We start from the raw sequence: 27,500 nt of genomic DNA, 5'->3' as shown, positions 1-27,500 counted from the left end.
AAGGTTGTGGTTTCATTGGGCCAGGCCACACACCTAGGTTGAGGGTTGGATTTCCTGTCAGGGTGTGGTCAGGGTATATACCTAGGGTAAAGGTTGGATTCCCAGATGGGGTGTGGAAAGCAACTGATGATGTTTCTCTCTCTCTCTCTCTCTCTCTCTCTCTCTCTCTCTCTCTCTCTCTCTGTCAAATTAATAAACATATCCTTGGTTGAAGATTATTTTAAAAATCAAATAAAATCAAAACCAACATTTAACAAACATACCTTGCATGTTAAAATCTAGGAAATAAAGAAAGCCACTCTAGTTTCCCTAGTTTAGAATGACAAGCTATTATGTCTGAGAAAAAGACAACTCTTCTAGAGCATTTTCCTGGAGGCATTACTTTCTGTCTGGGATGGACACAGCCACAGCCTTGATTTCCCTGTTTAATTGGCAGCCCTTCTACTATTGTCAGAAATGGAAACATTTCTTGCCCTGTTGTTGCTCCTTGGGTTTCTTGCTCTTCCTTAGATTATTCCTTTCAGGAATTCAAACCTGCAAGAAGTCAAGAGAAAAAAGCTTTTTCTTTTGTCTTGATCTACTACTTGGAGGGTCACCTTTCCGTACCAGAATGTAGCCACGTTTATCCCACTCTAAGAAAAATCCTATCCTGCCGTCTATTGAGTTTTTCTTTATCTTTCATTCCAAAAAAAACAGTGGTGAGTGGTCAAATGGATATACTCCTTGGATGAAAATTATAAGGAGTGAGATATAGACTGATTTTTATGTTTGTTTTCTTTTTCTAAGTTGGCATTAGAGACACCAAAAATATATGTAAACAGAGGGAAAGGCAAAGATCTATTAGGGAGATTGCAAACAAACAATTTTAAAAGGCCATGTAAACCCTTGTTAAGCATTTGGACTATGATTAATGGTATTGTTTTCTTTTTGGAAAACACTGTTTAACTCTCTTTTCCACTTAATGTCAACTGCTGGATTGGATTTTTGTTCTCTGTTGTTATTTGGAAATGTTTATAGCTTTGAAATCTTCTCCATAGGGAATTGTGTTAAAACTAGAGGGAGAGAACCACTGGGATTGAGTAATTCCCCTAGTTATTACTGGATTATTATTCACTATTAGCACCATAAATGCACCTATAACTTCTTAAGTATAGGGGATATTTGACACACATTGTTGATGCACAGATGAAAAAATGGTCTACCACTCACTCCCCTATTCCCTGTTCCCAAAACTCATAAATGAAAAATACCCTATGCCAAGTGTTTGCCACATAAAGTCATTTAGCATTCAGGAAATTAGTATAAATGCCTTGTATTTAAGGTGATTTCTATTTGTTGACTTATATAGTCTCCTATATAAGTCATCTAATATATTAGATGGGATTCATCTAATCCATTTCTAGATGACTCATGTCCTAGGAGGCTGCTCAGGGCTAAAAGGCCTTATATCCATCTTCCAGCTGTAAATCTAGTACAGTGCCTAATATATTGTAGTCACTCAAGTAATGGCTGGTGAAACTGATTGAACCTGTATCCTAACCATCCCATGAGTCACAGAGGCCTTTGAAGGAGTCATGGTTCCACATTAGTTCTCCTTCTAAGAAACTATGTGTGAGTTGTGTAGGTGAAGGAGGTTGGCGACATATGTCCAAAAGTTGGTGGTAATTCTCCCCACACATCTGAAATGTTCTGTTCCTTCCATTTGGGCCACCCTTTGGTTCCAGTGACCCCTTTCTTATCCTTGGTTGAGCTTGCCATGTTCTCCTGAATTGAATCTAGACTCAGGATTCAGAATGAGGATCTAAACTGCCCAGCCACCAGAGAAATGGTTCCCAGGAGATATTTCCTTTAATGAGTCCTCCTGCTGTGGGATACTCTTGCTGATCAAGGTTTCCAAACAGCGCAGAAGGGGGACCGTTTATGGGGAACTTTAATTTCTAGGTACACCAACACAGTCTAAAGATACTAGGTAATGTAACTGTTGTTGCCATTGTTTTTCCATCTTGAATAAGAAGGTTTGGGCTAGGAATAGGAGTGAAAAGGGAGAACAAGTTAATCCTGGCCAATGGATCACGTCCCATCTTCTTTTATGACCCTCATTGCTGTGTCTTCATCCCAAGCCTCTTCTGTGATTTCACAATGTGACCTGGGCATATATTCTAGAAAATGTTCACTTTTGGATTTTTTTCTAGTGGCAAGTGAAGTCAGATATTTATTTATATATGAAGACAATAGGCCTTTCTCCTCTCAGCAAAAGTGGTCAAGGAAAGCAGAGTTGTAGAATCCAGAAACTATGAAAGGCAGTTGGTAACAATTGCTTAAAAAGTAAAGATGAGTTTTAGCAGTTTTGAAAATCTGGAAGTCTTTGAAGGAGAAAGACTCACTGGTGTTTCCTTTTTGCAAACACACACGCACTCATTCTTCAGACCTTACCTTCAATATCATTCTTCTGAGAGAAGTTCCTCACTCCCTGGGCTGGGTTAGCTACCTCCACAGCTGGTACTTCCCTGTGATAACATACAAATAGAATGTAATTTTATACTATATAATAAAAACGTAATATGCACATTGACTGAACGGCAGACCGACCAGTCGGTGGGGGGCGGGGCAGCAACTAGGCGGCACCAGGCCAGCCAAGGTGCGTGCCAGTGGGCAGAGGGAGATAATAGCAATGGGGGGGAGGGGTAGTGACCAGCGGTGGTGGAGGGGCGATGGGGGGGCCGGCACCATCCCCTCATCAGCCCATCTGGGCACCTCCTGCAGAGTGAGGCCAGACTGTGGCTTCGGGGAGCGGGCCTAAGCCATCAGTAGGGCATCTCCTGAGGACTCCCAGACTGTGAGAGGGCACAGGCTGGGCTGAGGGACCTCCGCCCCCCAGTGCACGAATTTTCGTGCACCAGGCCTCTAGTATTTGTATAAAAAGGAGTTTATAAATAGGAAATTACATACACCTATACATAGTTTTTTACTTATTTATTATGCAGCCTAAGTTAGAAACTTAAAGAAAGCAATCTTTTCTTCTTAGTATATGCTTCTCTTAGTATATGCTTAAAATATTAAATGGGAGAATAAATACTGAGGCTAAAGATTGGAGAAATCAAAAAGGTGAGGGAGTGAGAGGAAGTGGTCATATGGGAATGTAATAGGCAAATGAGGGAGGAGTTCCCAGATTCCTAGAGTTATGGGCCTGTTTCAGAGGGTTGGGTAGTTTAAGTTTGTGCAGACAGCACTGATACTAGGGACCTTACTATGTCTCCATAGACTTCTTCCTTCTGGCTTTATGTAACTTCTATTTGTTCTGGCCTTGTCCCCAAGAATGAGCTGATTCATATGTTATTTTAAGGCCTGTTAGGTTGATGGCCAACTGGTAACAGAAATCGGTGTTTTGTTTTGTTTTTCATCAGAGATATAGTATCTTGGATGATATAAAAAAGACTAATTCTAGTAACAAAGTTCTAGATAGATTAACGAAAGTGTATGAGTAAAAATGTCCTGAGAATTAAACATAATGTTCTCCAGGTTTGGGGTGCAAATGACTAGAAAGTGTCCTTTGATGTTTGTCAGGAATGTCTTCATATCACATACTGAAATGAGTGAAAAACATTCAGTAAGTTATATTTTTTTAAAGATGAGATACCGCTGGTGGAAGCACACTGCTTTTAATAGGTTATTTTCCCTTCCAGAACCATGACTCCCAGCAAAACTTATATAACATTAATTCCATTTGAGATGAGATTTTTTTTAAAGTTTGTAAAAACTTAAGAAGGAACAGCTATTACAAATATTTACTAAGTAAATTTGTCAGGTTGTAAGAAAACATGGAAACTGAAGGAACCTACAATTTTTAAGAAAGAATCATTAAGTCAACACACCCATCCCGTTGTCTAAGCAGGTTTAGACTCCAAAGTGTGCTCAGTGAAAAGCAATTATATTTCAAATAGTTTAATGTAGAAGAAAACTGATTTTGACAATATTGAAATACAATGTCAAGGATAGTGTTTAATGAGCCTTAGAAAGTATGCTAGCAAAGCTTTCAAAAATTCAATTTCCTTATGATGAATCACTTTATTGCACATTCTTGGCCATTTAAATCTCAAAAATCAGAGAGTTTTGTGTATATTATTGTTTATAAAGACAGAGACATCTCAACTTTCCTCTTAGTGAGTGAATTTATAAAGCACTGTCTTTATAGACAGTCTAAAGTACTCCAGAAAATGTTTTCTATATAGTTAGGATTTTATAAACTGTCCAAGTAAACTTAAACTTAATGTCAGGCCCAGCCAGTGTTGCTCAGTGGTTGAATCTATGAACCAGGAGGTCATGGTTCGATTCCCTGTCAGGGCACGTGCCCACTTGATCCCCAGTGTGGGGTGCGCAGGAGGCAGTCAATGAATGATTCTCTCTCATCATTGATGTTTCAATCTCTCTCTCCCTCTCCCTTCCTCTCTGAAATCAATAAAAACATATTTTTAAAAAGTAATGTCAGAAGTTTATCATTCTCAGCCTTCCAATCTCCTTTTATTTCTCCCCTATTTTTATACGCAAAGCAGATAGCATACTCTCATTATTTGTAATTGATTATAAATTTGAAGAATATATGAAAAGAACAGACCAAACACTGGGTTAGCTATCATAATATTTTCGGCTTTTTCTTGCATGAATAGCTACACTGTTAAGGTGCATGTTTGCCTGCCTGCTTATTCTTCTTTATTTTATTATACACATTTTAAAGGCATTATTTTGAATTCAAAATGCAAATTAGCATGATGCATTTTTTTTTCTGGTGAATTAATAGCATCACAACATACAGCTCCATATTTTTCCCCTAGAAAAAACTGTGTGAATCCGAAGGTTATCTGTGTTACATGACAGGTTATAGGCAGTGGCTAAGCTAAATTTAACAGTTCCAATTCTAGTTTATATACTTTAACCATTCATTATATGACAAGCTTCTACTAGTATATTGAGTTGATTACCCAGATCTTCTCTGATGCTTTCCTTCCTAAAGGAAGCCACAGGGGCTCATGCAAATAACATGTCCATGAAATTCAGAAACCTGCTGTCATCATCTCCATAGACGCCTGGAACTTTAGCATTCAACAGTAATGGACACAGAGTAATTGGTAAAATATTGGGTGGTAGAACAAACTGTAATCCCAGTGCCTTGTAGAGCAAAGAAAATTTTCCTTTAAATCGTGGGTTGCATACATACAATCTGATGCTTGCAAGTGAATAACTGTGTAAGTTCAAACATTTTAATAATATTACTACTATTCTAATGCACATATGTCCGAATGCTCTTTCAGCAATAAGCACTCTGTCACAGTCTTGCGTATATTGCATGTGTGTATTGAAATTGCACCTCTACCAAGCAATCTTTTTCTGGTGTTCACAACCTGAAAGTTAATATATTCTGGCCTGAAATCAACATGAATAATAAATAGCATAACACTGCTGGTGATATGATCCATTCTATACCCGATGACATCAGGCCCAGCCTCCCCACAGTCCTCTGAACATAGACCAGTGGGGAGCATGCCTCAAATGTAATGCATTTCTTGCTATTGTAGGGAAACGGAGCATGGCTAAGCCCTCCCTGACAGAAGAAACCGTCCTCCCAACATTTTTAGGGAACAAAGACCATTTATTCTGTTCATCTCCCTTTTGTAACCAGATGAAGGTCTACCAGACTTCTCTCCTGAATACTTGCCAAGCTATGTCTCATGCACTGTCAACCAGATCTTGACCCCTGCTCCAGGCAGCTCAGATAACATCCATGACATCTTCTGGTAAACTGAAATGACATGTTAGGCAGCTCTACAGAGGTGGTTTCTCAACCTATTCCATGAAAGGACAGTGGTGTAAGAGGAGAGCATTTGGGGGGAAAAGGTAACTCCTTGGCCAGCAGATTTCTCACTGACTGACCTTAATTAACTCTGATGTCACATGAAAAGGAGCTGTGCATGGGACAGGTCATTGGGAGGGTAGACCCCTGATGGTAGCCTGATGACAGTTCCGGTGATAAATGAATGTGCCCTGCTAAACCATGACCCTCCGAGAAGCCAGTGTCAAGTGAAAACCTGAGAGGTATAGTGAAGACGTGCCCACTCTTAAACAGTGATAGTAGGAATGTCAATGTTATTAAAGTACTTTTCTCATGGTAAACATCTCAAACTACACAGAATTTTCTTCTTTTTTTAATATATATTTTATTGATTTTACAGAGAGGAAGGGAGAGGGATAGAGAGTTAGAAACATCGATGAGAGAGAAACATCGATCAGCTGCCTCCTGCACACCCCATACTGGGGATGTGCCCACAACCAAGGTACATGCCCTTGACCGGAATTGAATCTGGGACCTTTCAGTCCACAGGCTGACGCTCTATCCACTGAGCCAAACCGGTTAGGCAGAATTTTTTTCTTTTAAATAATTTTTATAAAGCTTAAGGAAAAATGAGTGAAGTCAATAGCCCATGCCTGGATGGAATGAATACTGTCCAGCTTCTGACTGTTTTAGATGTTGCCCACTGCAGTGGCTCATTGTGGATTGTCCTTTGTGCCATGCGCTGCACAAGCTATGTGTGGGACAACCGACAATTAAAACATGAGCTGTAAAGCAGCTTTTAAACAAACCACAGCAGAATTATTTAAATGGACGTATCTATAGGGTAGTGGCACTGCTGGCTCCTGAAATTAAACACTGAAAATAAGTTTTTTCACTTTTTTTTTTACACTTGAATTAAGACATAAAGCTATATAAATGATTACTTTAAATTTTATGCTAAAACATGGAGACCAGACACTTTCAAATCCAATAATTTTGGGATCACTTACAATAGCAAACACTCCAAAAGCAAAAGCCAGTGAGTTCTTTTTGTGGGTCCATGTGGTAAAATAGTGCGTTTAACATAACGTAAAGATGTCCGGGAAAATAGCAAATCCCTGGGATTAGCAACTTTCTACAAATTAAATGTACAGGTTGGGGGAAAACTAGGCTTATAGTTGTGAGTACACGAAACACAGCACTTATTCTTGTATTATTATTTATTAATTATTATATTATTTTCCATATGAACAACTGTAACCCACTTTTGCCTCACCCTGGGTTGTTGCTGGACAGCAGCCACCTAAGCATGGTCCTTGGTTGACTCTAAGGCCAATGACACAGCCACCCTAGCATAGTATGTTATATTTGCTCATCTCAAACTGCTATTGTCCAATGCAATCCATTTCTAAAGCCCGCGCTAGAAGCTTTTTCTGTGCCTGAAGAAATGAAGAATGTGACTAAGACACACACACGAAAAACCTCTTTCATTTCTACACCCACCTCCCCACCACACCCAAAGCAAACGACGTTTTCACTAAGAAAAGTGTGCATACGGGTAGGTAGGTACCTAGGTGTGCATGTATCTATGTAAACATTCTTTAATTTGTTTAGGTGCTTCCTTGATTTAAGGCCAGTTGTTTAGGGAGAAAAATAACATTTTTTAAACTGATGTCATGGTTAATTGTGGCCCTCAAGTTAGGATGCTGCCATACAGATTCCCTTGGTTTTCCCATCTTTGATTTAGTCTCTTGGTAGATGGAACATGGACCCTGGACTCTTGCTCCATCACCCCAGAAGTGAAAGAAAAATGCACATACTGAAGGCCTTCTTGCTAATTAGTGTATTAGGTTATAATGTGCAATTCAAATTACCCGATAAATACTTTCATGTGGCGTGACACAGAGGTCAAGACCAAGATGTAACTTTTTCTGAAGTGCTAGAGCCTTACAGGAATTAGCATCTCAAAAAACATTTTGGTAGTTTCTGGAAATTTGGTTTATCTGCAATTGCATTCTTAACACCCCCCCCCCCCCCCCACTTGTCAGCAACCAAATATATTTTATGAGATTTAGTGTGAGACTGAAGCTTTTAATAAGCTACATCTTGAGGAAAGAATATCTTTTATTATGAATTATGCTTAATTAACCTCACACAACCTTGGTAGAGACTCATAATCTTAAAATCAAATTTTAGAAACATGATACTTGGGGATTTATATTTAGTTGAAGAGGTCATTTATCACATAGGATTATGCACTATTGGAAACAAGGTATGTGAAATCAAAGACAGATGTATGTCACTTGAAATAAAACTAATGTACAGAGCTTCATATTAAAAAAAATAAATTAGAAATCAATAATTTTAATATAAAAGGGAACACAACTCTCACAATATAATTTTCAGTGGGACTCTGTTAAAATTCCAATTTAAATAAAATTTTTTATATAAAAATTCAGTTAAAATTAAAAATATACAATTTGAAGTGATTTAAAATTAACATTAAACTAAATTCATAAAAAGATTGTGATATCGGGCAACAGTGATTTTTTTGCAGTATGTTTATAAAGCTTTTAATACATAGACAGTGATGTTATTGATCATGAAGGAAAAATTCTTTAAAATCAGCCTTCTAAAGCTTTGAGCCAGAAAAATAACTAACATAAAATCTAATACCAATGGGGTCATATGTGCCAACAAAGTTCAAAATAGCTTGATATTCTAGGCCTTCAACTTAACTCTGTGATTACTTTAGTCGAGTTTTGTTTTTTTTAATAACAGCTTTATTGAGATAAGATTCACCTACCATAAAACTCACTGTTTTATTTTTTTTTAATTTATTGATTTTTTACAGAGAGGAAGGGAGAGGGATAGAGAGTTAGAAACATCAATGAGAGAGAAACATTGATCAGCTGCCTCCTGCACACTCCCCACTGGGGATGTGCCCGCAACCAAGGTACATGCCCTTGACTGGAATCAAACCTGGGACCCTTGAGTCCACAGGCCGATGCTCTAGCCACTGAGCCAAACAGGTTAGGGCAAAACTCACTGTTTTAAATTGTATAATTTGGTAGTTTTTAATATATTCACAGACTTATGCAACCTTCACTACTATCTGATTTTAGAACATTTTCATCACCCTACAAAGAAACCCCATGCCCACTATTAGTCACTCTCCACTCCTCTCTTTCCACATCACCAATCTGCTCTCTGTGTCTGTGGATTTGCCTGCTCTGGACATTTCATATAAAAGAAATTATATAATCGGTAGCCTTTTGTGACTGTGTTCTTTCACTTAGCATAATGTTTTTGTCTTTGTTTTTCAAACAAGAAAGATTTATTTTCTCATGGTATCAGAAACTGGATTCAAAGGTGTCAGAAAGTTTGATTTCTTCTGAGGCCTCTCTCTTCGGCTTGTGGATGGCTGCCTTCTCACTGTGTCCTCATGTGGGCTTTTCTCCATGTGCCCTAGAATGAAGTTTTCAGGATCATCCCTGTTGTAACATGTATCAATACTTCATTCCCTCTTACTACCAAATAATATTCCACTGTATGGCTGTATTACATTTAGGTTTCCACTTTTTGGCTATTATGAGTAATGCTGCTATGGTTTCGTTTTTTATATGGACACTAGAGGCCCGGTGCATGGGATTTGTGTACTGGTCGGGGAGTGGCCAGCGGGGATCAGCCTGCAATGGGAGCGCTGCTCATCCGGGTCAGCTGAGTGGTGCTCACACTGTGGAAGCACACTGACCACCAGGGGGCAGCTCCTGCATTGAGCGTCTGCCCCCTGGTGGTCAGTGTGCATCATAGCGACTGGTCAACTAGTCATTCTAGTCATTCCACTGTTCAGTCACTGGGCTTTTATTATATAGGATATGTTTTTAGTTCTCTTGGTTAGATGCCTAGGGGTGGAGTTCCTGGGTTTACAGTGGGGCCTTGACTTACGAGTTTAATTCGTTCCGTGACGGAGCTCATAACTCAAATTATTCGTATGTTAAATCTTAAAGTGAACGAGTGAGACACGTGATGCTGGGCTGATGTTGTGGCGTTCACTGTGACGTTCACTGCGCCAACTAGCGGTGGGGTATCTGAAGCTGGCTTCTAACCCGAATTTTAGCTCGCAACTCAAAGCAAAAAATCGGCGAGAGACGGCTCGTATCTCGAAAAACTCGTTTGTCGGGACACTCGTAAGTCAAGGCCCTACTGTATGTTTAAATTATGTTTAACCATTTGAGGAACTGCCATACCGTTTTCCAAAGTGATTGCACTACTTACAAGCTTACCAGCAATACATGAGGGCTCCAATTTCTCCATATCCTCACCAACACTGTTATTGTCTGTCTGTTTTATTTAAGCTGTCCTAGTGGGTGTGAAGTGGTATCTCACTGTGGTTTTGATTTGCATTTTCCTGATGACTATTGACATCCAGTATCTTTGCATGTGCTTATTGGCCATTTATATATCTTCACTGGGAAAATGTCTATTCAGATTCTTTGCCCATTTGAAATTGGGTTATCTGTCTTATTATTAGTCATCAGTATCTTTAGAATGCAATTTCAAACTATATATTTGGTATCAATTACTGTGATTTCAGAATCACAGAATTTTAACCTGGAAGGGATTGTAAAAATCTAAATCCAGCCCCCTCTGTTAGCAGATGAAAAATGTGACCTGTCCATGGTCACAGCAGAGCTAGTTAGTAGCAGAGTTGAGGAGACTGACTAAGTGAAAAATAGAAGCATAGACATTTCATGATTTGCATTTGAATAAGTCCCTTTTCAACAGAGTAGAGGCATCTGGAAGGAAGTGGAGCTGAGGTACTTGTTTAGAGGTAGCGTTCAACTAGTAAAAGCACTTTCCACTTAGATCAATAAGATGGCAGTTGTGTGTGTTTTTCTTCAGTATATTTTTATTTATTTCAGAGAGGAAGAAAGAGGGAGAGAGAGATAGAAACATCAATCATGAGAATCATTGATTGGCTGCCTCCGGCACACCCCACACTGGGGATCAAGCCCACAACCCCAGAATGTGCCCTGACGAGGAATTGAACCATGACCTCCTAGTTCATAGGTTGACGCTCAACCACTGAGCCATGCTGTCTGGGCAAATGGCAGTTTTCTTCATGTACTTTCAGTCAGATGTTACATGTGAGTCTTCTCTCAGCCTTAAAATGATGAGCTGTGTGTGGTTCCTCATGACCTATAGTGGGAGTTCACTCTTTTAGGACCCAGCATGGTAGCTTTGAAAAAAGAGCCTCAATCATTTGTGCTTTGGATTTGGTTGCAAAATAAAATTATAGTTTCCTTGGAATTTTACTCTCTTCCCACTGAAGTGCAAGAAAGTGTTGCATTTGCTGTCATGAGACGAAGGTGGAGAATGGAGAGTGGCATTACAGGACAGCCTGTGTTGGGGGCTTCTACCCAACACTTGGCAGTGGAGAGAGAAGGGGTTTTTGTTAAAGGGTCATGAGGTTCTATTCTCTTTCTTACCTACCAGATAATACAGAACAGACAAACAATGAAAATAACATTTAGACAAGGATAACACAATGTCAGTGTTCATCTAAGTCCAAGGACACATATTGCGTTTTAATACTATTAGCCCATACTGCTTACTAGTTTTTTCTAATAAAGAAGTATATGATCAAGCTTATTTCTATGTTCTGCATTGTGATTTTTGTTTATTTAATAACTTTCCTGATATAAGGAGATTTTTTTTGCACCTCATAATTATATTGTAGTTGACTTGGAAGAAAACAATAGTTCACAGACCCCCTAGTTCACTGAGAGGGCAATAATTCTTGTAAACCAGACTTCTAGGTTACCATGGCATTCTGTTTTGATCCCCATCTGAGCTTCACAATGGGGAAGTCATTGTTAAATTGTAGCACTCCACCCTTGGAAATGAGGTATCATGTGGACTTGTTTCTGAATGAGCAGTGTGATTCCAAGCTACTTACTGAGAAGATCAAACTAAGTTATGCATGGTGTGAAGATGGAGCCATATGTGGACATATTTATATCTTTATGTATATCACTACTGAGACAGAAAACATATCTGACATGCAGTAGGTAATCCAAAACATGTTAGTTAAATCTTCTTTACTCAAACAAGTATGCGGATGTTAAACTGCCTTGAATAAATATTTTAAGGCATAATGTCATTTCAAAGCATTTGAAGAATAAATATTTCACTTTTCTTTTACTTTCTTAGTATTAGTTTTCTTGTTAAACTGTATCTTGGCACCTCATTGATCTTTACGAAACTAGTTTCCTGTTAACTGAGGAATGGCGATGTACTCAGGTCCAGTTCCTTGGAAATACAGTTTCCTTATACTTCTCCTTTCCTTTGTTTTAATGAACTTCTTTTATCTGGCTTCCTCATTCCAAGTGCAAAGTTAATTGATGTCAGTGGGGATTAGTTATGTAGTTATTAGTTATATAGTTATATTAGTTATATAAAAAATATTTTTCTTAGCCTTTTCCTTGTACTCTTTCCAATAATCCTATCTTTGTCTCAATGTCTTATTTAATCACTCAGCTGTATTTTCTTCTTTCGGTTGGAGGATGGAACGGGAGTGAAGAGAGGAATGCGCAGGTGGCATATTCTTCATTGGATCTTCTCTCTGCTGGCATGTGGGTGGTCCTTTCAGGTCAAAGGTTCTCTCTGATTAGGGTCAGGATTGCTGGTGATAAAGAAAGATTCATTCGATTTGGAAACCAAAGCTGCAGGCAGTGGGAATGGCCCGTACCTACCAGAAAAGGGAGCCTTTTCCCCGTGGTCTCTCCTAGATGAGAAAACTCCTCAGCTCCACACAAGCCACACAGCTTACCTGCAAGCACTGCCAGAATTTTCCACAGGAAGTGGTGCTGGGTCTTTTCCAGCACACGAACAATTGCTCAACCAAATCCCCAGCACTGTATGCCATAAAGAAGGGCAGAAATTATTCTGGCCTAGACATTTCTCAGGATAGGTATTTGCAAGCACTGGCTGTGGCTTTAGAAAAGCCTAGCATGCTCATGTGCCGGGGTCCGGCCCCAGCGGGTCCAGGGGTCCCCAAAGGTGTGGACGGAGTCGGCGAAGAAGGAAGGGCACCGAGACAGTGTTCAGTTGATCAGCAGCCTAGCCAGGATCTCTAGCCCGGATCTCCAGCCAAGTTCTGGTCTGGATCTCCAGAGAGGTTCTGCTTAGGCTCTCCAGAGAGGTTCTGTCCAGGTACTCCAGTCAGGTTCTCCTGCCAATCTCTGTAGTCAGGTTCAGTCCAGGATCCCTTGCCATGTTCTCCCGCTAGGCTCTGTCTCTAGGCTCCGAGGCCAGTCCCTCTCCAGGATCCTCCGGCATGCTCTCTCCAGCAAAGTTCTTCTGTCTCTAGGCTCCGTGTAGATTCTGTCTTCTTGATTCTGTTCTAAGTTCTGCGTGTTTCTGTCTTGTTACAACTGTATTTATACCAGTTGATTCAATCCTATCAATCTCTATTACAAAGGTTAGGGCGTTTCTTATCTCTATTCCAGGGAGAAAAGATTATGTAGTTTAAGCATGATTGTTCGTAGTTAAAGGGATTAATTACCCGCCTGGCACTTAGTTGAGGGGTTTTATTCCCTCCCTAACTTCAGGGGAAAATCCCTACCTGGGGATTCAACCTTTCTAGGAGAGGTGACCTTGGTTAAAACACAGCGCCAAGAAGGTGAGAAAACATATTAAGAACCGTATGCCATATATGCCAGGTCCCTTGAAACAGCAAGGATGGACCGGCTCCCGGCACTCATGCATCACTAATTGTGAGCTAGACATTGCCTCAGGAAACCCATAAATATGAGTGCCTGAATGGGTTGACTTGTTCTGGGGGGGGGGGGGTATGTGGTAGACCAATTATATCCATATAAGCCAGTGACTTTAATTTAACTCAGTTAATATTGAACCATTTTTTTCTAGTAGTAATTTCATACCAGGGCCTATTATATGTAAAAGTTACTTTAAAAATATTAATTTATATCATCAGCAACACCAGAAAAGCAGAAAATGTTCCTTTAATATCTTTGCAAATACATGCCCACACACAACACCTGTGAGAAAGGTCGTGGGTTCCCCAGTTTTACACTGGAGAATACAGGAGCAACAAATTCAGTAATGACAAAAACCACATGGTGAGTAAACGGAGGAATTAAATTTCAAATGCAGCTCTGCAGACCTTTAACTGAGTCTAGTTTTTGTTTTTTTAGATATTAGGACCCAAGAGAAACACTAGAGAGCACTGCTAGACTTGACTGTGGAATTTGACATGTAGATCTCATCTCTCTGACCTGGGATCTAACATTAAAACCTGGGGGACTGTCCAGCTCAGTCTTCCACCTTGAAATCCATTGTATAAATTTATTTTTTAAAGTAAAAAATATTCCCTAAGATTGGCTCTACCCAACTTTCCTCCCTCCCAGAGTATCTTTCCTCCCTCCCAGAGTATCTTTCCTCCCTCCCAGAGTATCTTTCTCCCTCCCCCAATCCTTATCCCTGCTAATCCACGGCTTTTACTAGACCTTGCGCTGCCTCAGCCGGAAGAGGAGAAGGAACGTGAGGAGGGGCAGTGGGGAGCAGAGGAGAAGGAGGTGGAGAGATCTTTCTTTTTCTTTTTTTCGAGCAACAAATACCTTTATTATATGAGCTAAGATCAGAGGAAGGACAATTTATTTGCCTTTCTGGGCCCTGATTGTCCTCAGATAAAACTCAGCTCCTTGCGCTCCAGCACATAGCCATCTGCTCAGCCACATTGGCCTGGTCTTGGAGCGATGCATGCAAGAACCTTGCCCCTCTGTAACTGCTCCTCTAGAAGACTGCTGATTGTGGCATTGTTTTCCCCTTCTTCATATTTCTTCTGAACTTTCCTTTTTGTTTTTTTTTTTTTTATCCTCACCTGAGGATATATTCATTGATCTGAAAAAAGCAATTAACTTACTGAGCTCCATCTGACCAGTCAATGAGAGCTTCAGGAGAGAATCAACCTCTGTCATATATGTGGCTCAAGTAGCCCTGAAACAGGGACTGTTGGTAATGGAAAGTCAGAGCCAAGGTTATCCAGTCCACGCTCTCTTTTTCCGGATAAGAGAACTGAGTTGTGGGGAGAGGAATGACTTGTCCGGGCTCACGCAGCCAGTCAATAGGATGGATATTATCATTGGGAGGTGTAGAGATGTAGAGATTGTAAGGCACGTTTGCAGTTTATTTTATTGTCTCTCAACAATCCTCATGAGATGTGCTTGTCAAATGTCGTAGGAGTGAACAGTTCCTTTTTTTTCTGTTCAATGATAGAGAGAACTTAGAGATTACATAAGACAAACCAAATGGCTTCTAAAACTGATTTTGGTTTTAGAATTAGTTTTCCAAATGAGGAAAACAGTTCAGAAAGAAAATGACTTGCCCAAAATATTATGGCTTAATAATGGCTGAGCTCTGTTTAGAACCCAGGAAAGTTTGTATGCTTTGTATTCAGAAAAGAAGATAGGCCATATATACAGTTGACCCAACTGGTATTAGAACTATGCTTTGGATAACATTTCATCCTGAGAGTTTTTAATAAGTTACTACTGTCGACATAAGAAACATCCAAATCTATAAAGAATTTTTCAAGTTTATTTGAGCAAAACTGACAACTTCCAGGAAGCAAAATCTCAACCGATTGAAAAATGCTCCAGAGAATGGCAGTTTTGCAGCTTATTCTATGCATTACAATCAAAGGAGGAGACATAAGGGGGCTACATGAAATCGACTAGTGGAAGATTAAGGGGTGGGAGAAAGCAAAGCAGGGAAATCTCTGGGGTTGGATAAAAAGTCAAATGGAGATACATACTCCTGTTACATTGGTATGTATGGGATAGTTTTAACATTAACTGCACATAGAGATGGCATTTGGGGAACAAGATGATGAGGGGTTCCATGGTCTCCTGCTCTGGTGCCAGCGGTTGTGCCCTGAAGGGTCTAGAAAAGGAGGCTACTCTGATGTTTCAAAGGAATGTTACGTTAGATGCAACAACAACAACAATGGGCAGGTTCACTGATTGACCTTTGTCAAAGAGGCTACAGGCCTAGGACTTGACCCACCACGACCCACTTTTGGTTAGGAACTTTGATGTGCAGACCATCCTCTGTGATGACTTTAGGTCTCTCAGTATGTAAGGCTGCCATGCAGGCCTCCTCTCAGGTTTAGTATGTTGCCCCCTTTTGGTTCACACTCTTGTGGTCTTAATGTAATTGCTTTTTGAACCATGTATAAATCTATTCATGTTCTAAATTAATGGGCTTTTGATATTATTTAAATCATTTTGTATAAAAGGATATGTAATATTCACAAGTCTGAGTTGGACTAGAAAAAAGTAGTGAATTAAGAGAACTTTGTATTAGGTGCACCTTTCTGCATATGAAAGTTAAGTTAAAGATGAAAAGTCACCTTTATGGAAAGATATGACTTTAAAAAAAAAAGATGAGAGGGCAATTTGCAAATAATACATTTTAAAAATTTATTTTTCAGGATCTAGTTCAGACTCAAAATTAAGAAGTCCTGAACTGAATTTAAATGGCACCCAGCATGTCATACAAGCAGGCAAGAAGCTATCTATCAAATGCAGGTAAGTGACTGCCAGTTTGGGGATACTCTGGCTGCCCCTCCTAAGGCGAAGTAGAAAGGTCCCCTCTCAGAGTAGAAAAGTAGAGACTTCAGTGGTCTCTTGTGATTTGCAAAGTGCAAACCACATGTGTCCTGCTTCACATGGAGGTAATTCACCTCCTGAAGAGCCTCACTCACTCAAAGGCAAACAGGGGAAGGGATGCCCGAAACATTTTTGCATCTTTCATCTGAGTTGTTGCAAAGCTTTGCCTAATGCCTCGCTTTTCTGTAAAGAGAGAGATGACTACATGTAAGAAAGGACCTCAGAATAGTGCTGCCTAATGAGATGGGTGCCTCGGAGCTGGCCCCAGCCCTAATAGTGTTTTATTTTCTTATCTGTGATTGCAGGGGGAAAGCAGACCACTCGTGGTCTTTGCCTGAAACAGTGAGTAAGGAAAGCAAAAGGCTGAACATAACTAAATATGCCTGTGGAAGGGGCGGCAGGCAGTTCTGCAGCACTTTGACCTTGACCACAGCCGAGGCAAACGACACTGGCTTCTACAGCTGCAAGTATCTATCTCCTACTTCAAAGAACAAGCTAACAGAATCTACAATCTATATATTTATTAATGGTAAGACTTCCATTTTCTACATTTTGTTTTTTATAGCTTCTCTGAAGTCATAAACCTACCCTGTCCCATTGGAAAGGGAGCTTTCCTAGGGGGTGGGAAAGAAAAGGCCCTGGGAAGAGGTAGACATTTTTAGAATGCATTTTTTAAAAATATATTTTTTTGTTGATTTCAGAGAGGAAGGGAGAGGGAGAAAGAGATAGAAACATCAAGGATGAGAGAGAATCATTGATTGCTACCTCCTGCACGCCCCATATTGGGGATTGAGGCTGCAACCCGGGCATGTGCCCTGATCGGGAATCGAACCAGTGACCTCCTGGTTCATGGGTTAATGCTCAACCACTGAGCTACACCAGCCGGGCTAGAATGCATTTTTAATGCATTTCCTGAGTGTTTATTTCAATTAGAATTTTCATGGATTGGTCGATCCATTGTATTCTCCCTGAAGGGAGAGATTCCTATTTTGTTCACAAAACAGTATCCTGACTGGCTCATAGTTGGATGAATAAATGACAAAATTTTAGTTCTCTCTCTTGATTACTGAGAAGTCCAAAATAGAATACAAAATATTTTTTGTCCCTTAACACAACTGCATGCTCTTACACGTTAAAATTGTAAAATGTTGTTCTTTTTACTAAATTTATAAATGTAATGTTCCTAATTGTCTCTTGAATGCTACAAAATTGGTTCCAGTTGGTGAAGTTGTATGAGTTCACGTTCCTTAAGCAAGTATAATGATATAAGAGTTGGCAAGTGCCATTATATAGGGAAAATAAGGGCAAAAGGTAAAAATGATTCATTTTTCAGTTATAATTTTAACTAGGGGCCTAGTGCACAAATTCATGCACCTTGAAAGGAACTGTGGGCTGCACGGCTGCGGTAGGCACAGGGCTGGTCTTGGCCCATCCTCTGTGCCCCTGCCTGGTCCCTCCCACCATGGCCCAGTCTCCTGTCTGCCGGCAGACCCACTCCCACCACTTCCACTTCCACACGCTGACGGTGCCAGCCCCGCTTGCACCTTCTGACAGCGTAGAGCAATTGGGGCTGGCACCCATAGCAGGTGCGAGCGGTAGCTACTGCCCGATCGCCCCTCAGGAGCAGGGGGAGGTGGAGAAGCCCTCAGAGATGATCAGGGCCAGCAGCTGCCACTCACACCTGCTGATGGCGCTGAGTGATTGGGACTAGTGTCAGGCACCGACAGTGGGTGCAAGCGGTGGCTCTGGCGCCGGCTGTAGGTGCAAGCACCGGGCGGGACCACAGGGCGTGGGAGCAAAGAATTTTTAGTAACCACCAGAGACTCACCCTGATGACAGTGACTGGCGCCCTTGCCTTGGTCTGGTGCCCCCACTCACCTGCTCCACCATCCGACCACGGTCAAAGCCCGCCATGTTCCGCACACATCCCCTCGTGGTCAGCGCACATCATAGCGACCGGTTGTTTGGTTGTTCGGTTCCAGTTGTTCTGTTTGATCTATTTGCATATTAGCCTTTTATTATATCGGATGGTACTATTTTCCTTAGCGAATAAAAAAAGCAATATTTGGAGGGAAGAAGTGCAAACTCCTTAAAGAAATAAAAATTGATGGTAGAAATGGATCCCTGAAGAAGAATAAGGAAGAGGGCCTGTTAATTTGTTCTTCCTTGGCAGGGACTTTTTTTTTTTAAATGAGGCCCTAGAGAACATAAAGCAAAATTAGTAGGCATCTTAAGCACAAAAGCAAATTAAAAAGCATAGCAAAACAACCAACCATACATTTCAGTAGCCTACATACACATCATGTATTATGGGATGAGTGAAAGAGCGGGATTCTTGCATTGGAGGCAGAACATAGAATTGCATTTTGGTGGGAATCTTTTTGAATTTTTGAAATAAGGCGATTAGACAATGTTTTACCGGAGCATGATGTGTAATTAGCAGATTCATAGACAGTAGAACAATTGTGTGATATTGGAAGTAATATATTTTTTTTTAATCCTCACCCAAGGTTATTTTTTTCTATTGATCTTTAGAGCGAGAATGGAAGGGAGGTGGGAAGAGAGAAAGATTTAGAGAGAGAGAAACATCAATGTGAGAGAGACACACCGAGACACATCAACTGGTTGCCTCCTGCATGTGCCCCGATTGTGATGAACCTGCAACCGAGTTATGTGTTCTTGACCATGAATCAAACCTGGGACCTAGGAGTGCAATCACCCCACTTACAAATATGAGGAAGTAGGCAGGGATCTTTGCCAAGGGAAGTGAGCCTCTGCTACAGGTGGGAAGGGCAATGACAGGCAGGAAGCCAGGTAGGGCGGAAAAGGTGCAGAATTAAGGAGAGACTTTCAGACATGTACTTTTGCAGCTCAGGGAGAAAGCAGACACAGGTTTGACAGTGGTGGGAAAGGGTATATATGCAGACATCTGTCTCTTTCTCTAGTTCCACACAGTAGGTTATGTGTTTTCTGGCACTTGTAAAGGAAAAAAACACACGCACACAAAACACTTTATCCCTGTCTTTCTAGGGGAGTGGGGTAAAATTCATTAATACTAAAATTCTCATAAATGACTTCCTATAGGTTTATCATAATATGACCTGCAAATCAAATACTTAAATAAGTAAAAGATAACCATCTCTCTTTCAATTTCTCCAAAAAATAACGTTCAACTCTTTTCATCTTTAATTTCTATACTGTTCAACAGACCTCATGGGTTTATGGAGCCAGTAGGTAAGGTCATACAGAACCCAACTTCTTCAGTCCCTTTGATAGTAGGGGAGAACTTGGCTGTTTAGAATTATTTCCATTTAAACTATACAACAAAGCAGATCTGGCCGGAAATCATTACTTTGGGTGTCAAATCAATTGGTAACCTCAGCCCCATGAGGGCAAGGTCCATGCCTATGTAAATGCCTTTATCTGCAATGTGCTTCCCTGGTACAGTGCCTGCCTATAGTAAGAATTCAGTAATATTTGTTCAATGAATATAGGAAGGGATTAACAGACTGTGTAGAATAAATACTCTGTTGAAATTGACACTGAGGATAAATTCCAGGCTAAGTACAAAGAGTGCCATGACTAATGATAGATGTCTGCTATTAGTTTGGGAGGGAGAGTAATGGCCATTGTGTCTCATATTTATCATCCCTACTGTTCTGCATAGTCCAGAAACATTAGCATAAAATTACAAGTCCCAATATCTCAAAACTCTTGTACAGTCTGGTTAGACACCAGGAAATGGTCTATTTCAAAGGCTGTGTTCTTGGAGAAGGATTGTGAAATGCACTAGTTGTATTTCATAGGACATTAGTATAGGACAGTGGACGGCAAACTGCGGCTCGCAAGCCACATGTGGCTCTTTGGCCCCTTGAGTGTGGCTGTTCCACAAAATATCACGTGCGGGTGCGCATGTACAGTGTGATTGAAACTTCGTGGCCCATGCGCAGTAGTCGGTATTTTGTGGAAGAGCCACACTCAAGGGGCCAAAGAGCCGCATGTGGCTTGCGAGCCGCAGTTTGCCGGCCACTATATAGGTCATATAAAGTGCTCTATTATATAAGTTCATTGGAAAAATTATAAGACCGATTCTTTTCAATAGCACTAATACTAAAAGATCTTAAATTAATAATAGTAGCCATAGAGGAGCACCATAGACATATCTTTTGAAAAGGTATAGATTTGTAGCCTGATAGGGTTCTAAGAAAAAGAATCAGGGCTGCATAGCTTTATCTGCAGTGTAGGGATGATGAACACACTATTAGACGCTAGTGGTTGCCTGCTGTGTAATAGGCACAGCTCCCACATGAGCACTTATGTGAACATTCCTCTAGTATGGAGTGTACAGGAAAGTCAGGATCACCACTGTATCATCACTGCTTGTATAAACCCGCAAAGCCTCTGACAATTCATTAAGTCAATTTAGTCAACCAAGTAATTATATTTAACTACTTTATTACTGAATTGTCTGATAAATTAAAATTTCCTTTAATAAATTCTTTTATTAATAAACATAAATAAACATTTATAGTTTCTTCTCATTTAAGCACATGGTTTTATTTACATCATGCTAGTAAATCTCACAATGACCCATGAAGTCTTCTCTTCATCTTAGTGTGAAAGACCTGAGGCCCCTTCACACGCAGCTACGTGGGCAGTGGGGGAAGTGATGGCAGCAGCGTGAGGTGGCTGGTTTTCTTCCTCAGTCTCAGTGGTGGGAGGAGAAATTGGCTCCAGCCGAGCCTTTTCTACAGGTTAGAAGATTTCATTGAAATTATTATTGTACCATCTGAGTTGTGACTCTAAAGCAGTCATGGGCAAACTACGGCCCATGGGCCGGATCCGGCCCGTTTGAAATGAATAAAACTAAAAACAAAAAAGACCGTACCCTTTTATGTAATGATGTTTACTTTGAATTTATATTAGTTCACACAAACACTCCATCCATGCTTTTGTTCAGGCCCTCCAGTCCAGTTTAAGAACCCATTGTGGCCCTCGAGTCAAAAAGTTTGCCCACCCCTGCTAAAGTAAGGAAAACTGACCAGAAAGTTTTTAATGGCATCTCCAACGTTTGTAATACTTTGTCAGTGTCTCCAATTTAGTTAGGAAGACCTCGAACTTGACGTGTTGAGTTCCCCACACATGAAGTCAGCCTGTACCTCTCCAAGCCCAAGACTTTCAGGGCTATTTAAGTGTAATGTCTTCTCTGGAAAATTATAATTGAAAGGAGGAATATTGGGGGGAGTGCTATGGTTGAGTGGTTGCATTCTAGCTCTTCCCTCTGAATGAAACTCATCTCTTTTCTTCTGCTGCTCTTCACTTGATTGCTTTTCTCTCTGCGTCTATTTAAGCAAATGGGTTGGGGCATTATCATAACAGATTTTCCTCCACTGGTTCGCTCACTTATATAAAACTGATGAGATTTGAGTAGCAGCTTAATTTCAGGTGGAAAACGATCAGACACACTGTGTATGTAATTGGAAAGTAGCAGAAGTTCTAACCACTCAGATATTCTGGGAGAGAATAATCATTATGCTTTCACATAATTATACTTAGAAAATGTCCTGCCTGGCCATGGGACCTTAAGTAAATAAAAGTACTAACAGCACAGACATTCTGAGAATTCAATGTACTCACTTGTACAGCACTTCAGATTTTCCCGAAGAGCTTTTCCATAATTATCTCTGAGATAAACGAAGTTGGTGTTATTTCTTCCATTTGATACATGAGAAAACAGCCCCAGTGACCTGCACACAACGGACAGAGCTAATAAGTGACAAGCTGGGAGAGGACCCAGGTCAGGCCCTGGGTTAGGGCTATTCCCACCACACTGGAGTTTCAGTCATTGCCTTCAAACAATGAATTAGTTGTTGTTTTAATCTTTGAGAATATACATTATATAGTTATTAAGTTTTTTATTTCAAATTCAGTTTTTTCCTTTTCTTTTGAGGAATAAGTTAAGCTGGTTTCAGAGTGTTTTTCTGAAACAAATCCTGATCTCAAAGTGCTTTGTGTTGTCCCCTAATGGGGACTGCGCTTGTGTTGGCACCATCTACCTGCACAGGGTTTCACTGCTGCATTGTAGCTCACAAGCATAGATAAGAGACACCACACTCTTTACTAAGCTGAGCAGGTGCACCCCAACCCATTAAATGAGCTGTGCAGTCCAATTAGTGGGTGTAATCAGCATTTTTTAAAAAAAAAATCAGAATAGAAAGAAAAATGTCCAAATATATTGCAAAAGGTATGGGTAAGCATTGTTTAGTGAAAATTCTTTTTTCATAAAGCTTTTGTATTCATTTTATACACGTACTTTCACATATACATTATACCCACATATATGTAAAATACATATGAGTGTGTGTGTGTGTGTGTGTGTGTGTTATGTAAAATGTCTTTCTTATTGTGGAACTTGGTAGAATAAGTTTAAAAGTTTTTGCCCTGGCCAGAGTAACTCAGTTGGTTGGGCATTGACCTATACAACTAAGGGTTGCTGGTTCAATCCCTGGTCAGGGCACATGCCCAGGTTGCAGGATTGATCCCCAGTGGGAGGTGTGCAGGAGGCAGCCAATCAATGTTTCACTCTCACAGCAATGTTTCTCTCTCTCTCCCTCTCCCTTCCTCTCTCTCTAAAAATCAATTTAAAAGTTTTTTTAAGAAAAATGTTTTCAACACCTCCTGTCCATGGGGCCCTTTCCAGTCTGCCTCAGAACTGTCCTCTCATAGCCTGTGTGAGCGCCCAGGGCCGGAGTCTGAGCCCTACCTACCTTCACCCCTTCGCCCAGGGCTGTGATGAGCTTGGCTCAGCAAGTCTGCGGAATTGAAGGCATCCAGAAAAGAAAGAAGGAAAATATGGGGCCTGGAAAGGGGCTGGGGCCTGGAAGGGGGTTGGGGAGTCACATGGCAAGCTGGGGGCAGAGCCAGCATCAAAGCCCCCCTCCAAATTGCCCCACAACCTCTGCAGCTCAAACCCTGACCCTTCTCTGATTGTCCACAGGCACACCCTGCAGATGGGACCATAAGGGGGCCTCCTGAGTCCCTAGGGTTCAGCCTGCCTCCCATGCAGGCCCAGGCCCAGGCCCAGGCCCAGGCCCAGGGGATGTCTTCATGGGTCTTCCACCTGAAAGTGGGGCTGAGGTCTGGTAGGGCAAGCTTGACCTCTGATGCCTTTGCTCCTGTATTTGTTTCTTACTGCCGCTGCAGCAGATCTCCACAAACATAGTAGCTTAAAACAAGACTTATTTTTCAGTTCTTGAGGCCAGAGTTCTGATGCAGGTCTAGTGAGCTGAAGTCAAGGCTGGGTTCCTTCTGGAGGCTCCAGGGGAGAATTCCCTGGCATCTTCCAGATTTTAGAGGCCACCTTCCCATAAACCTTGGCTCATGACCCAGTCCATTTCAAAGCCTTTTCACATCATAGCACTTCTCTCTTGCTTCCTCCTTTCACTGTGTGTGTGTTTGTGTGTGTTTATTAATTTTAGAGAAGGAGAGGGAGGGAAAAGGGAGAGAAAGAAACATCATGAGATAGAAACATTGTTCAGCTGCCTCCTGCATGCCCCCTGTTGAGGATCGAGCCCGCAACCTGGGCATGTGTCTTGACAGGGAACCAAGCTGGCCACCTCTTGGTGCATGGGACGACACTCAACCAACTGATCCACAGTGGCCAGGGCCCTCTTCCACTGTTTAAGGACCCCTATGATTACCTTTGGCCCACCTAGGACCCTCTCCCTATTTGTAAGGAAAGCTGATTAGCAACCTTAATTTCACCTGCAACCTTAGTTCCCCTTTGCATGGAACCCAACATAGTCATAGGTTCCGGAGATTAGGATGTGGGCATCTTTGGGGGACCATGATTTTGCCCACCACAGCCTCCATTCATCCCCTGCCCTGTGGGGCACCTAGTCCTACCCCAGGAAGACAGGGGCTCAGTTACCCTCCTGGCCTCTGCCCACCCCATCGGCCCTCTGAGCAAGAGTGTGGACAGTTCAGACTCAGGTGTGACTCAGCCTCGCCTGTGCCTCTGAGGGTGCTGCCAGGGTCGGCCAGCTCTCTTGGGCCTGTCCCCCTCTTTCCAGGTACTTGGCCAGAAACCGGCCAGTGTAAATGGAGCACAAAAGCCTTTGTACATTTGTAGGAGTTAGAAGTGCTGCTTTTGTATATGTGTATTCAGGACAGGACCCGGGTTTTTATAGCTTGATATAAAGCAGATCTTGAAAGTGGAAAAAAAAATTTAAACAAGTAAACATTAAAGTTTTAAAAGGCTTAGTTGGGGGGGGGGGTCATCTCTATACTTTTTATTTGGGAAAAGAGCACCAAAGGGAAGCAGCATGGTGGTTTTCGCACAGCACTGCGGGCCAGGGGCCTGGAGAGAGCGTGGTGTGGCAACCTCCCCTGTCCTCTAGGCGCAGGGGCTGCACCGCTGCTGTGAGGCTCTGTGCCTGCTCCTCGCCGCACTCCCGAACGGGTTTCCCACAGCTCCCCTGACCCAGGAGTTGCATCAGCAGATGGAGCCTGTGTGTGGGTGTGGATGGCACACCTCCTACTTGCAAGGCCTTGTTTGTTGTGTGGGAGGCACAAAGAGCGAAGATATGGCATTTTGTCATTTTGGAGTCTCCTGGTCAATTTCTAGCACCACGACTTATACTAGATTTTTAAATGCACAGGTTTAACTTTTTAAAGGAATAACTATTGTTCAGAAGTGCTTTTTCCAGGGAGTGGGAGGACTCTTCCAATAGTCCTGAGTATGCCTTGCCTTCAGGGTTCCATGCGCCTGGACGTTCTCCTCCAACACTGCCTTCCATACCCGGGTCTGACAAGGTGGGGCACACATGAGGTGCCTGTCGACATTGCTCAGCTGGGTGCTGGCTGAGCAGCTGGTGTTTATTGCTCATTTTGCCACCCTGGTGTGGCAAGTCCCATCGGTACTGACATTAGAACAAGCAGGGACGTAGGTGAAATGAGTCGCAACCAGCAGCTTTATGCAGGGCGCCTCCAGATGGCCACTGTCCCCGGGCAATCACAGTCTTTGTGAGGTGGGAATGCACAAAGGCTGTCAGCCCCAACCTGAGCTGCAGGGAGGTCTTGCTGCTTCTGCCTGTCACACACAGTTATCAGGCCGGCAGAATGGAGTGCGCAGACAGCAGCGGGGGCTGAGCACACTTGCAAAGCCTCTAAAAATACTTCAATGGAATCATGGTCATATCTTTGCGAGAGAAACTTTAAAAAGAAAATATGTGGTCTATTCCTCGAAATTCTCTGAGGAAAATAGGCTAAAACAGTTTACATGTTTTAGGAAGAAAAAAATTAAGAAACCAACTTTTACCAAAAACAACCTCTTAGCCACACTCGTTGGCTGAATTCTTTATAAAGGCCTGGAATTCTTAGCAAATTTATGACATTATGTAGTATTGCTTGGTTAATGTCTAGAGTCTTCTCCAGATTTATTTTATTTATTTTTAAACTTCTATTTTTAATTGAATGAATTGGGGTGACATTGGTTAATATAATCAATGTCACACAATTCTATGACACACCATCCATATATTGTATTGTGTGTTCACTACCCCAAGTCAAGTCTCCCTCTGCCACCATTTATCCCCCTTTACCCTTCTCCACCTCCCACCCCCTCCTCTCCAGATTTAAAGCTCAGTTTTCAGCACGTGCTCATGTACCCTCCCCCTGCCGGCCCACAGGGCTCTCACACCTCCCTTACTCATGTCACTGCATCCCTAAGCCTGGCTCCTTCCATTTATTTTCTGAACCTTGTGTTTATTCTGACCTGAATCGTTCAGTAAGAATTGGTTTCCAAAGTTTTGGTCTCAGGGACTGTCTAAGATTCCTACCCTAGCAGCCACCTGCACCGTGGTTGTTGAGGAGAAAACTTCCAGGCACCTTGTGTCGTTGCCTGGAAACCGCAAGCGCGGACAGACTTCTTCTCACATCATTGCCCGATGTGTTTGCTCAGCAGACAGATGGACACGTTGGGTGCACAGGGTTTGGAAGTTTGGACTCTCAGCCCCTGGACTGAGACATGTCTGAAACGTCTGGGTAGGTGGGTTTCCTAGAATGGCAGCAGTCTGAGGTTGACTTGCATTTGCCGAATTCTACTTCAAATGCTCTTCGGTAAAAAATTCCTAGGAGTTTTCTGCCTGTCTCTGCATACAGCTTCATCAAAAATCTAGTACAAGGTCAGGTTTTGCTGGATATCTTTTTATTTTTATTTTGAAACAGTTGTGTAAAGGGGAAACAAATATTTCTGGGATTTAGAATATACACTGAGGACACTGTTGATTGGACCCACAGACTGCCCTGCAGCCTGGCTCGGTGTTCCCTCTAGGCCGAAGCATGAAGGAGATTATCCGTTCTATCCATCACTGGGGGACAGCTGATTAGGACCACATGGCTAGAGTTTAGACAAGAGCAACTTAACTCTTATCCATTCTCCTTTCCAAATACATGAACGCTTGATGGAAGACATTCTTGATCTCGTTAAGCCCTGCCATTTCACATTTCCCTTCTAGAAACATTTCTGTCATTAGACACCAAGGGACTTTGACTATACACAGTAGGACAGAAGTCACTAACGTTGGTGGCATGGTTGGCAGTCGGGAGTGCTGCATCTTCTTTCCTAAGGCCCTGTCCCGATCTTGTGTTCACCTAGTCTGTTCCCAGGGGATTTCCTCCTTAGCACTTGAAGGAACCTGCCAAATGCCCAAGCCATTCCTTCAAGAGAGACCATTTCCTGACACCCCCTAGGCTCGATATCAGAAAATGTTGGCATGCCAGCTTTCTGGAGCCACATTGATAAGTTTTGCTAGCAAAAACACAATCTATAATAATAAAAGTATAATATGCTAATTAGACTGGACAGCTGAATGACCTTCCGGACGTCATTCTGGATGTCCTTCCAGACAAAGCCGCCACGGCATGGGCTAAGGCAGAGGCAGTTAGCAGTGATCAGGCAGGCAGGCGAGCAGTTAGGG

At 41.8% G+C, this 27,500-nt stretch overlaps 1 protein-coding gene across 2 annotated transcripts in view; it reads left to right on the top strand.

Moving 5' to 3' along the window:
- FLT1 (fms related receptor tyrosine kinase 1) overlaps nt 1–27,500 on the top strand; it is a 204,800-nt gene that overhangs the window by 17,282 nt on the left and 160,018 nt on the right. For both annotated transcript variants that reach the window (XM_059684051.1, XM_059684052.1), the window contains exons 2-3: nt 16,344–16,440; nt 16,827–17,050. In XM_059684051.1, the coding sequence (XP_059540034.1) occupies nt 16,344–16,440; nt 16,827–17,050 (321 nt within the window). The remainder of the gene's footprint in view (nt 1–16,343; nt 16,441–16,826; nt 17,051–27,500) is intronic.

This window comes from Myotis daubentonii, chromosome 2 (genome assembly GCF_963259705.1).
Source record: "Myotis daubentonii chromosome 2, mMyoDau2.1, whole genome shotgun sequence".
Classification (NCBI taxonomy): domain Eukaryota; kingdom Metazoa; phylum Chordata; class Mammalia; order Chiroptera; family Vespertilionidae; genus Myotis; species Myotis daubentonii.
Note: the sequence above shows the minus strand (reverse complement) of the source record. Positions and strands in the feature narration are given on the sequence as shown.